This window comes from Hippopotamus amphibius, chromosome 8, assembly GCF_030028045.1.
Source record: "Hippopotamus amphibius kiboko isolate mHipAmp2 chromosome 8, mHipAmp2.hap2, whole genome shotgun sequence".
In the NCBI taxonomy this organism is placed as follows: Eukaryota; Metazoa; Chordata; class Mammalia; order Artiodactyla; family Hippopotamidae; genus Hippopotamus; species Hippopotamus amphibius.
In genome coordinates, this window is record NC_080193.1 from 137,199,747 (window position 1) to 137,216,232 (window position 16,486).

General features: G+C 32.8%; 1 protein-coding gene across 1 annotated transcript in view; it reads left to right on the top strand.

The window, feature by feature from the left end:
• SLC4A10 (solute carrier family 4 member 10) overlaps nucleotides 1-16,486 on the top strand; it is a 293,828-nt gene that overhangs the window by 245,688 nt on the left and 31,654 nt on the right. The window contains exons 15-18 of the mRNA XM_057745435.1: nucleotides 3,078-3,183; nucleotides 7,574-7,735; nucleotides 13,196-13,309; nucleotides 14,326-14,487. Of these exons, the coding sequence (XP_057601418.1) occupies nucleotides 3,078-3,183; nucleotides 7,574-7,735; nucleotides 13,196-13,309; nucleotides 14,326-14,487 (544 nt within the window). The remainder of the gene's footprint in view (nucleotides 1-3,077; nucleotides 3,184-7,573; nucleotides 7,736-13,195; nucleotides 13,310-14,325; nucleotides 14,488-16,486) is intronic.

Consider the following 16,486-nt stretch of genomic DNA (forward strand, 5'->3'; position numbering starts at 1 on the left):
GTTCCCTCCTTTACCGCAGTTGGCAGGAGAGATATATATATATATCCTATATTATATATATCCTATATATATCCTATATAAATGTATAAATTTTATATTTAAATATAAATATGTGTATGTATTTATGTTTATATATACATATTTGTATATATTTTTAGTTAGTGATTTAGAGTGGACTGCCTAGGTTTAAATTCTGGCTCTGATGTTTCTAGTTGTGTAACCTTGGCCACATTGCTTGTGCCTCGATACTTTCATGTGACTAGCACTACCTATTTTTTTTAAGAAACTTTATTGAGATATAATTGACATACAATAAACTGCATATATTTAAAGTGTACAATTTGATTTTTTTTTTCTTATTAGTAATGTATATATGGCAATCCCAATCTCCCAGTTCATCCCACCCCAACCCTGCACCCTTGGTGTCTATATGTTTGTTCTCTACATCTGTCTTTATTTCTGCCTTGAAAACCAGTTGATCTGTACCATTTTTCTAGATTCTGCATATATGCATTAGTATATGATATTTGTTTTTCTCTTTCTGACTTACTTCATTCTGTATGACAGTCTCTAGTTCCATCCGTGTCTCTACAAATGTCCCAATTTCATTCCCTTTTATGGCTGAGTAATATTCCATTGTATATATTACTACTTCTTTACCCATTCACTTGTTGTTGGACATTTAGGTTGCTTCTATGACCTGGCTATTGCAAATAGTGCTGCAGTGAACATTGGGGTGCATGTGTCTTTTCGAACTATGGTTTTCTCTTGGTATATGCCCAGTAATACTACCTATTTTAAGGATTAAATGTAAAAGTACTATTATTCTTAGAATTACTCTTCTGTTCTGCTTTTTCAAACATCCTGCTTTCATATATTTTTCATATTCCATTTGTTTACATCTGTCTTTTGCTGATGTTTCGCCTCATGTTTCTTTTTATATTATTCCTTTGCTTAATGCATTCTAGGTAATGAGAAAATAAACATATATGTTCAGTCCTCTTCCTTAAGCTAGAAGCCAAATCTGATTTTTAATTTTAGAAAATGTTCAGTGGTTTAATGGTTTTAGTGTTATTTTTTAATAATTTATCTTTAAACAAAATTATTCTGTCTCTATTCATATGTTATCTTTACTATATTTTCCTTGTTATCTAATGGCCCACAGTCAAAATTAAATAGGAAGTTTTTTTCTTTTGATAGATACTTAGTGATAGTAGCAAAACTGTTTTAATGTTGGTCAGAATTTAATTCTCTTTAAAGCATTGGAGGCAAAATAAAAAGAGTATCAGCATGTTAGAGAAAAGCCTGGTGGTTTTTTACATTATATCAATTGAAAGTTAACAGTTTTATTACATCTTATGAAAAACTAAAAAATGAACCAGAAAATAATGATGATGATCATGATGATGGTCGCAGCTACAATTTCAAAACTGCATAAATATATATCATGTGACTTATTCTTCAAAATAGCTCTGCTGGGTAAGCATTTCTGTCCTCATTTTACTTATGAGGAAACCAAGATTTAGAGTGCTTAAATAGTTTGCCCATGGCCACACAGCCAGTAAAGGACAAAGCTTTCTGACACAAAGGCCTGTATTCTGTGATTATGTACAACTAATCTGGGACTTAAGAACCTATAGATGTCAATAAATTGCATTAATGAATGACTATCACTGCATCTCAGGGGCCTTTGTTTCCCTTTTGCTGTGTCTCCTCCCTCTGATACCATGGTGGTCATTGCAGCTGCTCATAGTAGCAAATACTTCCATTCCTCATTCCTTTAAAAACCTTGTCAACAACTTTCTCATTGGAATTCTCTGTTTTTTTAGCGCTCCAAGTGAGCCCAGGTGGAATATTCTAATCTTCCTTAGTGAGAGCAGTAACATGCCTGTCTGTATTGCTCAAGTCAAGTAGAGTTTCTTATAATAATAGATACTCTACACTTTGAAAAATGGATGAGTGGTGGTAAAAAAGAACAGACTAAAATTCCTGATGTAGAAAACAGTAAAGAGACTGTTGCTCAGGCAGAGGAATTCATCAAGTAGAAACAATAATATATTTTCTTATAGAAATAATGGTAGTTGGGTCCTACAGTTCAATTAATATCACTAAAATAGCAGTCCAACTAATGTTCAAGTTATGTAGTATATGTGGGTTAATCTGGGAGCCCAGCCACTGGTTTTATAAAATGCTTCTATAAGAAAATGCTCTCTGAAAGGCAAATAATAGGCTGATGAATGAATTTTTGAAACAAACCATTTGTAAATTGAAGTTAACATCTAAGACTGTTAACTTGTTGATAATCTTTGCTTGTGTCTTCGTCTCATTTACTTACAAAGTTATAAAGTACATGAGATCAAAAGCTGTTTCTTAATTACATAATAGTACCACTTTACCCAACTCTTTCCTGTTCTCTCCGCTCTTTCTCCACCCAGTATTCACCATGTTACCTTATATGTAGTAGCTACTCAAAATGTTCTGCATATTCATTGTTTGATTTTTAATAGGACTATCACTCATCACAAAGAAAAGTATATCCTGAGATACCTAGGGTTCTTACTTCAACCTAGCTTTAATTTAATTTAATTTTTTTAATTACATAGCAAAATTCTAAATGATCTCTAGAATATGAATTACATAACTGCAATTTTAATTGATATGGTTGAACCATATTAATAAAAATAAGTAAATTATAACAATACATTTGGATGTTTATCATTTTTTCCACTTGACTAATAATTTAGGGGCAAATGGTTGTTGTAAGATCTGGAAAGCATCTTGGTTTAAGAAGCCCCAAAAGCCCTGTGTTCTAAGCTACTCTTTAAAAAATTTCCTCTGAGTGGGACAGAGAGAGAATGACCTCTCATTCCAGGGAACATTAGAAATGATCTAGTGTCCTAGCAATATATCTATCCTGCTGTCTGAAAATAGTGTGTTTTGGAATTTAGAATCACCTAACCACTTATCTCTCAGATGGAGGAAGGCTATGACTGGGGAAGAGGGACCTATTACACATTTGTTTTAAGTATGGTGACAAAAAGATATTTATTTCACAAAAGACACTTTTGCCTTTGCAGGTGTAATTGTGTGGAACCACATAATCCTAGCAATGATACATTGAAGGAATGGAGGGAGTCCAATATTTCTGCCTCCGACATAATTTGGGAGAACCTAACTGTGTCGGTAAGTGAAACACTGAAAAGTAAGTCATATTTTGAATCTTATTACTAGAAGGGCTTTTACTGACATTTTAAATGAATTATTGCCACTAAGGTGAATTGTTTCAAATAAATACTATTATAAAAGTGATAGTTGTATTTAACTTTGATTTCATCCATTCCAAGTATGCATAAGTAAACTGGGATTTTTTTTCATTATTAAGTTTTTCCAGTAGTTAGTAGGTCTGAGTTATTCTAAAAGCACACATATATGGCATAATGTGACTAGATTAACAGAAAGCACATTAGAGTAGTATTGACCTAAATGAAACCATATGGCAGAACTGTCAGCCTTCTGTGTAAAGAATGCTTTTACCTTACTCTGTAATACTGCTCCAGCTGTTCAGAATATGTTGAGGGGGAGGGGACGTTTGTTAATATTTTAGTGTAAATATTGAACTTTTTGGAAAAACAAAAGCCACTTTTCTTAAAATTCTGACACCTCCCTCAGGATAGTTTTTCTTGCTTCCATTTCCTCCTTATCTTCCATTAAAGAAAGAGAATGGCAACATATTTTTCACCTATCAAATTTAAATCTTATACCTTTAAAAATATTTTTGTCTTTCCTCTTTATGGTATCTCCTCCCACCCTTAACTGAGTTTCTCAATTCTTCTTAATCTGTTATAATATTTGTGTGTCTCCTTTTCCATCTACATTTGCATCCTTTACTTCTAATCAATAAAATCTTAAAACTGGAAAAATTGAAAGTGTTCTGCTTTTCATAGGTATTAAAATCTGAGTCATTCTACTTTCTTTTCTGTTCTTCCCAATTACAAACATTACAATCCAAAGCTTCTGCCACTTTACATACCTGTATAAACTCAAATCCCATTGTAACCATCAGCATAAAACTATATGAATTCTAGTTCATTTTATGAAAAACATATCAGTTTAGTAACCGAGCCACTTAGTGACACATAGAAATCTTTTTCGTTGTACAAATATTATAAAACTCCAGAAAAATATTTTGCAATCAAAGCAAATCTAGCACTGTGGTTTTTTTTCTTTTTTAAGTTATGTACTAGGTGTTAACATTTTGGCAGAAATTTTCATATTATTTTTCATTAGTTAAAAGCAGTTTTTGCAATGGATAATTACTAATCTTGACCAGAAATAGCCTTTGTCGCCAAAAGGAATGCTACATAATGAAAAAAAGTTACAATTTTTAAGTCAGTTAGGGCCATAAGTTTTTTTTGTCTTAATTGTTATTCTGGGCTTTTTTTTCTCAGCATAACATCAGTATCACCAAAAACATTTTATTAATATAGAACTGTACTAATGGCTATTATAACTAGTTTTGTAAAAATAGTCATGTAATATTTACTTTGTATATTATTCACTTGATAATTTTTAATTGAATTGTTACATAGCTCATGAATTGTAATTTATACCTTGCTAACTCAGCAAGGGCAAAGAACTAGCTTTCTTTGATTCTCCTGAACAGCTGTATGCATAGTCAGTGTTCAATAAACATTTAATGCTTGTTTTGAAAAATAGTCTCAAATCACAAATTTACTATTTAATGTAAATGTCTGGTTTTGTTTTATTTTATTTTCAAGATTTATTGAGGTATAGTTGACAAATAGAAAGTGTATATATTTAAGGTATACAATATGATGTTTTGGTATATATATACAATGTGAATGATTACCACAATTAAGTTAATTAACATACCCATCACCTCACATAGTTACCTTTTGGATTTTTTGGTAAAAACAATTAAGATCTACTCTCTCAGCAAATTTCAATTATTTAATGTAATATTATTAACCATAGTCTCTGTGTCATACATTGGATCTTCATAATTTATTCATCCTGCGTAACTGAAAGTTTGTACCCTTCAACCAATATTTCTCCATTTTTCCTCTCTCTCCAGCCATTAGTAACCATCATTATATTCTCTGCTTCTGAGTTTGACTTTTTTAGATTCCACTTATAAGTTAAATCATACTGTACTTGTCTTTCTGTGTCTGGCTTATTTCAGTTAGCATAATGGCTTCCAGGTTCATCCATGTTGTTGCAATGACAGAATTTCTTTACTTTTTAAGGGCGAATGATATTCCATTGTATATTTAGACTACATTTTCTTAATCCATTCATCCATTGACAAGCATGTAGGTTATTTCCATATCTTGGCTATTGTGAATATTGCTTAATTCAAATGTTTTATAGCAAACGAGAATACTTAGGTTTCTATGTTTATGTGTATTTTTAGCAGTATCTCAAAATCTGTCATTATAAGGAATTCCTAGGCGAGGTTTAAAACATTCACAAGCAATTAACTAGCAATTGGTAAAGAATTGCTTCAGTGCCAGAATTACATATTTTGCGTATACGTAAATAAGGGGCAGGACACTAATGCCAAATTTAATTTCTTATTTTATCAAACTTAATTTTTACCAACTTATAAAATTGTTGAAACTTAGAATGTGTTGAAGAATAATTAGTAGAAATGAGTTTGTCAACAAGCATTTTTTCATTTTTGTAAGTGAAACCATATGTGAGACTCAAAATAAGAGAACAGGATTTAGATTTAGTTTTCTCTTCCAAATCTCAGGACTTGTTCTCTCTCTCTCTGTGTGTGTGTGTGTGTGTGTGTGTGTGTGTGTGTGTGTGTGTTAAGGGTACAGTTAGTATAAACCAGAAAATGTAGAATTTAGTAGTTTACAATATTTCCTTTTTAAATGACGTGCTGTCCCCCTAAAAGGAAGAAAACATAAATATGCTTTTCAAGTTTGCTTTGAATTAAAGTAGTTAGGCAAGCTATTGGCAATTTATTATAGCTTATAAGACAGTTAAATGATCCTTTAAAATGTTCCTAAGACTTGAGAACAAGACCCAGCCAAGTCCAAGACTTGGAGGACTTTTATATCTGCACAAAAGACTGATGATCACAGATATATAGATAATGTATTTACAACAGAGCTTCTAGCTCCTTTTTGTATTTATCCATTCTTCTTACCATTACTTTGCTTAGTAATTGCTTTACAATATATCTGGACAAGGGACAAGAAAAGGGACTAAAAAATTCAAGGATTCATTTTCGATACTTTATTTTAACAGAGTTTAGAGAAGAGGAAAAGTAAGCTATAATTAAGACCTGGGGGATTTTTCTTTGGTTTTTCAATTACCCAAGTTATTGTGCTCTATATTAACATGGATAATTGGAATTCAACTTTAGCTAGCAAAGAGTGTAGCACTTGCAGTTAGATTAGAAAAGGGGGCAGAACTGTTTTAGATAACTATAAGGTATACAAACAATATTTCTCAAGAAGCCTAGCCTTAGAGGTAGCTGCCCCAGGTTTAGATTTTACTAGTTTGTTTTTGGATAACAGTGTAGTAATCTGTGATTTAGTCTAAAATCTTTTGAAGGTATTTGTTTTCTGCTATACAAGGACTCCAGAGCCTGAGGCTTTGTTCATTGGACAGTCTCTGTTGGTGATCAATCCGTAAGTCCATATTTTTCTGTTCAGGTCCAGAATATCTCAAGTACTAAGGAAGTCACTGGATCATTTAAATCATTCTTTTCTCTGTTTTGAAATAAAAAATTTAAATTTAGTGTTCTAATCTTTAAAATAAAATGGTAAAAATCAAAATGAGTTTTTAAAAGTTTTAATTTCAAAATTTTAATATTTAAAATGCTCATTTTTTTTTCTCCCAAGAAAGGAAATTTTTTTGACTTTGCTGCCACCTCATGGCTAAGGCAGCAATTAGAAATGATCCTTCAGGGGCTTGTAAAATATATACCTGGAAAAAAAGACCATGAAGAAGTCATAGTAAATATGAACTTTGCCTTGCCCCTATGGTAACTTTTTCTCTTTTGTTCTATAATTTAAATTTGAGCCCCATCTTTGACTTCAAATTTCACTCCAGTAATAATATATCATAGGGTTTTTTGTTGCTTTTCTCACTGTTCTTGGGAACTTGGGGACTACATAATTCTACAAAATTATTGTTCTTCTTTAATATGCAATAATATTCCCACCAAAGGTATCATATTTATGTCACAACTCTGCTGCCACCCAGCCACGGTGAGTTCAAAGCAAATTCTTAACTTCTGTATACCTCAGTTTCCTCAGACATGAAATAGAAATAATACAACTACCTATCTTATAAGGTTGATGTGAAAATTAAGATAATTGATAAATCTGTTAGTTTTATACATTTAAACTTAATTTGAAAAAGGCAAGAATTTTAGAAGTGGTTTGTATTGCTCACTACCTATCCAAATAGGAGCTTTAATTGAACAACTTCAGCAACTCAACTGCAAGTGATCTTAAGACATTAGTTTTCTGAAAGAAATGTGTCCAGCTTTTTCTCTTAACAGCTCCATTTGTTTTACTTCCTCTGGCAGGAATGCAAATCATTGCATGGAGAGTACGTTGGACGAGCCTGTGGCCATGAACACCCATATGTTCCAGATGTTTTATTTTGGTCAGTGATCCTGTTCTTTTCCACAGTTACTCTATCAGCCACACTGAAGCAGTTCAAGACTAGCCGCTATTTTCCAACCAAGGTACTTAGACTACAATTTTTCTTTCTTTCTTTTTTTTTTCAGGGTTGTCCTTTTTTAAAAAAAAAAAAAATACATCTTTATTGGAGTATAATTGCTTTACAATGTTGTTCTAGTTTCTGCTGTACAACAAAGTGACTCAGCTATATGCATACACATATCTCCATATCTCCTCCCTCTTGAACCTCCCTCCAACCCTCCCTGTCCCACCCTTCCAGGTCATCACAAAGGAAGGAGCTTATCTCCCTGTGTATACAGCAGCGTCCCACTAGCTATCTATTTTACAGTTAGTAGTGTATAAATGTCAATGCTTCTCTCTCACTATGTCCTAGTTTCCCCTTCCCCCCTCTGTCCTCTCGTCCCTTCTCTACATCTACATCTTTATTCCTGCTCTGCCACTCTCTTCATCAGTACCATTTTTCTAGATTCCATATATATGTGTTAGCATACGGTATTTGTTTTTCCCTTTCTGACTTACTTCACTCTGTATGACAGTCTCTAGGCACATCTACCTCACTACAGATAACTCAGTTCCATTCCTTTTTATGACTAATATTCCATTGTATGTATGTACCACATCTTCTTTATGCATTCATGTGTCAATGGACATTTAGGTTGCTTCCATGTCCTGGCTATTGTAAATAGTGCTGCAGTGAACATTGTGGTACATGTATCTTTTTGAATTATGGTTTTCTCAGGGTATTTTCCCAGTAGTGGTATTCTGGGTCATATGGTAATTCTATTTTTAGTTTTTTAAGGAATCTGCACACTGTTTTCCATAGTGGCTGTATCAACTTACATTCCCACCAACAGTGCAGGAGGATTCCCTTTTCTCCACACCCTCTCCAGCATTTATTGTTCCTAGATTTTTTGATGGTGGCCATTCTGACTGGCATGAGGAGATACCTCATCATGGTTTTGACTTGCATTTCTCTAATGGTTAGTAATGTTGAGCATCTTTTCATGTGCCTCTTGGCCATCTATATGTCTTCTTTGGAGAAATGTCTATTTAGGTCTTCCACCCATTTTTGGACTGGGTTGTTCGTTTTTTTTTGATATTGAGCTTCATGAGCTGCTTGTATATTTCAGAGAGTAATCCTTTGTCAGTTGCTTCATTTGCAAATATTTTCTCCCATTCTGAGGGTTGTCTTTTTGTTTTGTTTATGGTTTCCTTTGCTGTACAAAAACTTTTAAGTTTCATTAGGTTCCATTTGTTTATTTTTGTTTTTATTTTCATCAGTCTAAGAGGTGTGTCAAAAAGGATCTTGCTGTGATTTATGTCATAGAGTGTTCTGCCTATGTTTTCCTCTAAGAGTTTTATAGTGTCTGGCCTCACATTTAGGTCTTTAATCCACTTTGAGTTTATTTCTGTGTATGGTGTTAGGCAGTGTTCTAATTTCATTCTTTTACATGTAGCTGTCCAGTTTTCCCAGCACCACTTAATGAAGAGGCTGTCTTTTCTTCATTGTATATCCTTGCCTTCTTTGTCATAGATTAGTTGACCATAGTTTGTCTCTGGGCTTTCTATCCTGTTCCATTGATCTATATTTCTGTTTTTGTGCCAGTACCACACTGTCTTGATTACTGAAGCTTTGTGGTATAATCTGAAGTCAGGGAGCCTGATTCCCTCAGCTGCATTTTTCTTCCTCAAGATTGCTTTAGTTATTCGGGGTCTTTTGTGTTTCCATATAAATTGTGTAATTTTTTGTTCTAGTTCTGTAAAAAATGCCATTGATAATTTGATAGGGATTACATTGAATCTGTAGATTGCTTTGGGTATTATAGTCATTTTGACAATGTTGATTCTTCCAATCCCAGAACATATTATATCTCTCCATCTGTTTGTATTGTCTTTGATTTCTTTCATCAGTGTCTTATAGTTTTCTTCATACAGGTCTTTTGCCTCCTTAGTTAGGTTTATCCCTAACTATCCCTAGGTATTTTATTCTTTTTGTTGCAATGGTAAATGAGAGTGTTTCCCTAATTTCTCTTTCTGATTTTTCATTGTTAGTGTATAGGAATGCAAGAGATTTCTGTGCATTAATTTTGTATACTGCTACTTTATCAAATTCTTTGATTAGCTTTAATAGCTTTCTGGTGGCATATTTAGAATTTTCTATATATAGTATCATGTCATCTGCAAACAGCAACAGACAGTTTTACTTCCTCTTTTCCTTTTATTTCCTTTTCTTCTCTAATTGCTGTGGCTAGGACTTCCCAAAGTATGTTGAATAATCGTGGTGAGAGTGGGCACCCTTGTCTTGTTCCTGATCTTAGAGGAAAGCCTTTCAGTTTTTCACTATTGAGATTGATGTTGGCTGTGGGTTTGTCATTTATGGCCTTTATTATGTTGAGGTAGTTTCCTTCTATGCCCACTTTCTGGAGAGTTTTTTTTTTTTTTTTAATCATAAATGGGTGTTGAAGTTTGTCAAAAGCTTTTTCTGCATCTATTGAGATTATCATATGGTTTTTATCCTTTAATTTGTTAATATGGTGTATCACATTGATTGACTTGCATATGTTGAAGAATCTTTGCATTCCTGAGATAAACCCCACTTGATCATGGTGTATGATCCTTTTAATGTGCTGTTGGATTCTGTTTGCTAGTATTTTGTTGAGAATTTTTGCATCTATGTTCATCAGTGATATTAGCCTGTAATTTTCTTTTTTGTGACATCTTTGTCTGGTTTTGGTATCAGGGTGATGGTGGCCTCATAGAATGAGTTTGGGAGTGTTCCTCCTTCTGCTATATTTTGGAAGAGTTTGAGGAGGATAGGTGTTGGCTCTTCTCTAAATAAAGAATTTGTCTGTTTCTTCCAAGTTGTCCATTTTATTGGCATATAGTTTCTTATAGTAGTCTCTCATGATCTTTTGTATTTCTGTGGTGTCAGTTGTTACTTCTCCCTTTTCACTTCTAATTCTGTTGATTTGTGTCCTTCCCTTTTTTTCCTGATGAGTCTGGCTAGTGGTTTTTCAATTTTGTTTATCTTCTCAAAGAACCGGCTTTTAGTTGTATTGATCTTTGCTATTGTTTCTTTCATTTCTTTTTCATTTATTTCTGACCTGATCTTTATGATTTTTTTCCTTTTGCTAGCTTTGGGTTCTTTTTGTTGTTGTTGTTGTTCTCTCTCTAATTGCTTTAGGTGTAAGGTTAGGTTGTCTGAGATTTTTCTTGTTTCTTGAGGTAGGATTGTATTGCTATAAACTTCCCTCTTAGAACTGCTTTTGCTGCATCCTATAGGTTTTGGATCATCGTGTTTTCATTGTCGTTTGTCTCTAGGTATTTTTTATTTCCTCTTTGATTTCTTCAGTGATTCTTGGTTATTTAGTAGTGTGTTGTTTATCCTCCATGTGTTTGTATTTTTTACAGTTTTTTTCCCTGTAATTTATATTTAGTCTCATATCGTTGTGGTTGGAAAAGATGCTTGATATGATTTCAATTTTCTTAAATTTACTGAGGCTTGATTTATGACCCAAGATGTGATCTGTCCTGGAGAATGTTCTGTGTGCACTTGAGAATAAGGTGTATTCTGTTGTTTTTGGATGAAATGTCCTATAAATATAGATTAAGTGCAGCTGGTCTAATGTGTCATTTAAAGCTTGTGTTTATTTTCTGTTTGGATGATCTGTCCATTGGTGTAAGTGGGGTGTTAAAGTCCCCTACTATTATTGTGTTACTGTCGATTTCCCCTTTTATGGCTGTTAGCATTTGCCGTATGTGTTGAGATGCTCCCATGTTAGGTGCATAAATATCTACAATTGTTATATCTTCTTCTTGGAGTGATCCTTTGATCATTATGTAGTGTCCTTCCTTGTCTCTTGTAATGGTCTTTACTTTAAAGTATATTTTGTCTGATATGAGTATTGCTACCCAGCTTGCTTTTGATTTCCATTTGTATGGAATATCTTTTTCCATCCCCTCACTTTCATAGACTACAATTTTTCTGATCATAATGTGAACTAACATAAAGCATGTTATGAGGTCATGTGTGTTTTAGGACAAAAGAAAGAGCTATTGCTGTCATTAACAGAGCCACTAAAAGGTTTTTGTGTGATTGAGCTGCCAGATTAGGAGTGGTGTGTAGAGAGGGAGGTGAAGAGAAAGCATTTTGTGGTACAGGTGCTAGGAGTGCACATTCCCTCCAGGCTTATCTCCTAACTTCAAATCCCAGAGATAGACTCCCACTTTCCCAGTTTCATTTTTGGAACTCAAAAGCACAAACTGCATTACTGATTGTCACTTTCTTGCCCAGGGAACAGTGGGAACTATTCCAGCCTGACAGACACCTCATAGGAGCCACTGTTACATTCTGGAATTGGGAAAGCCCCTGCAAGACTCATTGGAACACTATCCTCTTTTTCGTTTTTAAAGTGTCAGTCCCTCCCCCTAACCCACCACGTTTGCATCTGCATATTTGGAAAGGAAAGTAAACAGAGAAACAGTTTAGTTCAATATTTAACACTGCAGAGTAACACCTATAAGGTCTGACTCAGCCAAAAAAGAAATGAAGGAAGGAAGGAAGGAAAGAAGGAAGGAAGGAAGGAAGGAAGGAAGGAAGGAAGGAAGGAAGGAAAAAGAACAAGAAAAGCTTTTTAGGGATGAGCTAAAAAATGTGAAGAAAATTCTATTCTGGGAAAATGTTTTAAAAACTTTTTTTTCCAGAGAAACTTCTTTTTTTGTTACCTCTTCCTTCCCTAAGTTGGAAGATTCATGTCTTTCCCCCCAAAGCTTAATTTGATTAATATACATTTTTCTATTGTATTAAATGCATGCATTTTGTATGTGTTTGTATCATAAAGGCATCCTAATAAAAGCCAGATCTTGTTGACTATTGTTTAAAGATTTTTCTCAAGGAAAAATGCTTTATAAATGAGAAATGGCTTTAAAAACTTGCTTACATAGAATAACTTTTAAATTTACATACTTTATTATGCATATTACCTGCTGCCATACTTATATCTTGGATAAGCTAAAATATGCTTATTCTATAAAAATAGATAATTTTATTTTGTGGTATTTCAGCTTTATCATATTAAAATGTTACCTGTGTGAGAAAAAGTATTAAATTTAGCCAAATTCTAGCCATGAAACCTTATTCTGTGTTCTAAATGTTCACACACTGGAATTCATAATAACCTTAGATTTTTATCAGCACCACTGGTGTAGTGGTATCATGCAAGATTCCCAAAATAAACTTAGATTTTAAATTAAAACTGAAAAGAGGACAGTCACCACTGTAGCTATTCCATAATGCCTCATTTTGAAAAGGTTGAACATGTATTCATCTTAATGACAGAGATACATAAATATAAATATGACAGTTAATAGTAATATTATAGTATGCATAAAATATATGATATTATGTCATAAAGTGTTTATGAAGTGTGATTCTAGATTATGTTCCTGAGTATTCCTCACTATTTATAGTTCCTTCAAGTGACAAGTATTTTCATTATTTTTAGGTTCGATCCATAGTGAGCGACTTTGCTGTCTTTCTTACTATTCTATGTATGGTTTTAATTGACTATGCCATTGGGATCCCATCTCCAAAACTACAAGTACCAAGTGTTTTCAAGGTGAAGTTATCATAGCATTTACTATGTCTTCATCTCTTTAGATCTAATGTTTATTTAGTTGATGGCTATAACCCTAGTACTTGGGATTTTCATGAAAATATAAAGAATATAGATTAATATAACAGTAAATAAAATGCCCACAGCATGACTAAAATTTTGGTCCAATATTAGAAAAAAATAGAAATTATAGAAATAGAAACCTAGAGGCCACTTGAAAAAATTTCCTGTCAATTATTCCAGTGGGAATATCTGTATTCCTAAAAGATAGGGAAGTATTTTGAAAGTAAGGGAAATGCATTTTTGATGCAGAATTGCACAATGGATAGGGTTTGGAAAACAGGTAAAATTAGGTCTCGAATAGAGTTCGGACCATGTTACTATGTGAGCTCTGAGCCTATTTTCTCACCTATCAAACAGAGCTGGCGACTTCCACAAAGAATTGTTGAAATGAACTCCTTTGGGACTCATCTCAGGCACCAACAATGTTTAGAAACTTTTCCTGAGCCCATGATGTGACCAAGTGTCTTTTTTTCCGTTTATATATAGTGGTCTGGATACACATCTAAAATAAGTATACACAGTGGTCAACATGATATTTGTAAATGTAAATAAATGATAAATATTTCCAATCATACATAATAAATATTAATATGATTTTATTTAATATAAGTATTGATTGTGAACACAAATTTTTGAGCCAATCTGTCAGTTGAAATCTTATCTCTACTACTTACTGGCTTTGGGACCTTTAGAAATTTACTGAACCGCTCTATGCCTCAGTTTCCTTATCTGTATCTTCTTCAGACTGTTGTGAAGAAAAAATAAGTTAAAACTTTTAAAGCACTTAAAATGGTGCCTGGTACCTTATAAATGCTTTGTGAGTATTATTATTATTAAATACAATTCACTCAGCATATCAGTTTATAATTAGGGCTTTCCTGGTATTATCTGTAAGACAATTTGATTAGATATTCATTAATCCAGTTAATAATTATGCATTATTTCATTTTTCACAGCCCACCAGAGATGATCGTGGCTGGTTTGTTACACCTTTAGGTCCAAATCCATGGTGGACAGTAGTAGCTGCTATTATTCCAGCTTTACTTTGTACTATTCTAATTTTTATGGACCAGCAGATTACAGCCGTCATCATCAACAGAAAAGAGCATAAGCTAAAGGTATATTTTAACATGCATTTTAATGTAAATCATTGTGATTTAACTGACATCAGTTGATGTTTATTATACTTTGTATTCTGTAGTCATTTGCATAGTGAAATATTAAAATATTTTCAGATTCATAATTTTATTTTCTATATTCATGGTACTTTGTCTTACAATAAGCTTAAAATTAATTAATTAGTAATTAATTTATTTATAGCACTTGGCTGAGCTCTAAACTCTGGAATCCTACCTCCAGGACTTAAAATTTACAAACATTGCCAAAGTTCTAGCTTTCTTTACCATGTTTAACAGATTTTAATGAAATAATCTATTTCGGTGAAGTGTAGCTTTACCAATTTATCTTACATCTGGGATTCTTCTATATCTCTATTTAACCCTGTGTGTCTATTAGATTGCATTCATTTTGGAAAAAATTGCATCTTCAAATAATTCTCATTTTCTTTAGTTATTCCTCCATCTATAATGTCTATGACATCAAAACCCAGTCATAAATATTATAGTTTGTAAGTGACATCTTTGTTGAGTTTTACAGCAGATTTCAATGACTTTCTTTTGGAAAGAGAATAAATATAAATGTATCTTATTTATTATATTCTGACCCTACCATTTTGCAACTGTGAATAATTAGTTGTTCACCGGTGTGCAGTTTGTCTAAGATGTGTAATGCGAGCACTATCAGTTATAGGAATATGTTAAGTAAAATCAACAAAATCATTGAATGGTTAAAAGCATTCTGAATCAAACCTTATAAAAACAGAACATGCACAATATTGTTTTTTTCTGGTGTCATAGGATATTACCAGTTATCTGTATATACTCTTTAGACTCTAGGAAAAGTTTCATTGTCAGAGCAACAGAAAGCATATACTTTCTAGAATTTTAAGTATGTTTGTTAGATTTAAAAAATCTGATTGAACTATTTGATGGGAAGTAGTAGTGACATACGTATAAGAAAGCACAGTTATTTGTAACAAATCTTACTGAAAAGGAATTTTGTCTATTATATTGGGGAGAATGTGTGTCTTAAAATAAAGAGCATTCTTTATTTGCTCTGTAGAAAGTAACTTGAGTGCTCAAAACCTTTTTTAAAACAAGTTCATATTCACTTCTTGCTTTTGTCAAAAAACTTTTTAATTATTAAAGATATATTCTACAAAAATATCACATAAAGTCTTAGAAAATAGACCAGTGATGTGCTGGTACATGCTTAACAACCAGTTCTCTGTGTATAAAAAGAAATACCCTGATTTATAATGTTTGCCGATTTTCATGACGTGAATATTCCCATCATGGCCCATTTCAAGCTACTAGAGTGACATCAATTGGCAGGAAAAAAATTTGAAAATTAAACAATTGGCTCTTATAAGTCTATATGAGCTGGCTCCAAAATACTGCTGAACCACATTATTCAATATTGGAAACTTTGAATCATTTACAGATCTCAAAACAAGAAATTCAGATTTCCAAATTAGTAGTCAACTTATTTAATATCAATCATTCAAAAATATTATTTGCTTTTAAAATATGAGCCTTCTGCAAAAGCAAATACCACCACAACTTAATTATAAAAGTGACATAGTTGATTAAGTACATCTATAAAACCGGTGTTAAGAACTTTATGTTGAACATTGCTAGTCTGCTACTCTCTAAGAAGTGGGAAAACATTTTTCCTAGACACCAGTTTATTTTTTAGAACTAAAAACATCTCTATTTTTCTCATTTCTATATTTATTGTATACTGAAATATGTATTTTCATACTATTACGTATGTTGCTGTTTTTCTTTACATAAGAGCATTATCATGGTAATCATCCCATGTCTACAATGTCAATCTGCATTATCATTTTTACCGGCAGTATATATATTTCCTTGTATGACACGTGTTTTAAAATGAACTAAAAGACTCCTGTTTTAGACAGAAAGTAAGCTATATAATCATTGTTTCCCTTTCAAAGGAAGTTAGGGTTTTTTTGTTTCTGTTTTTTGGCGGGGG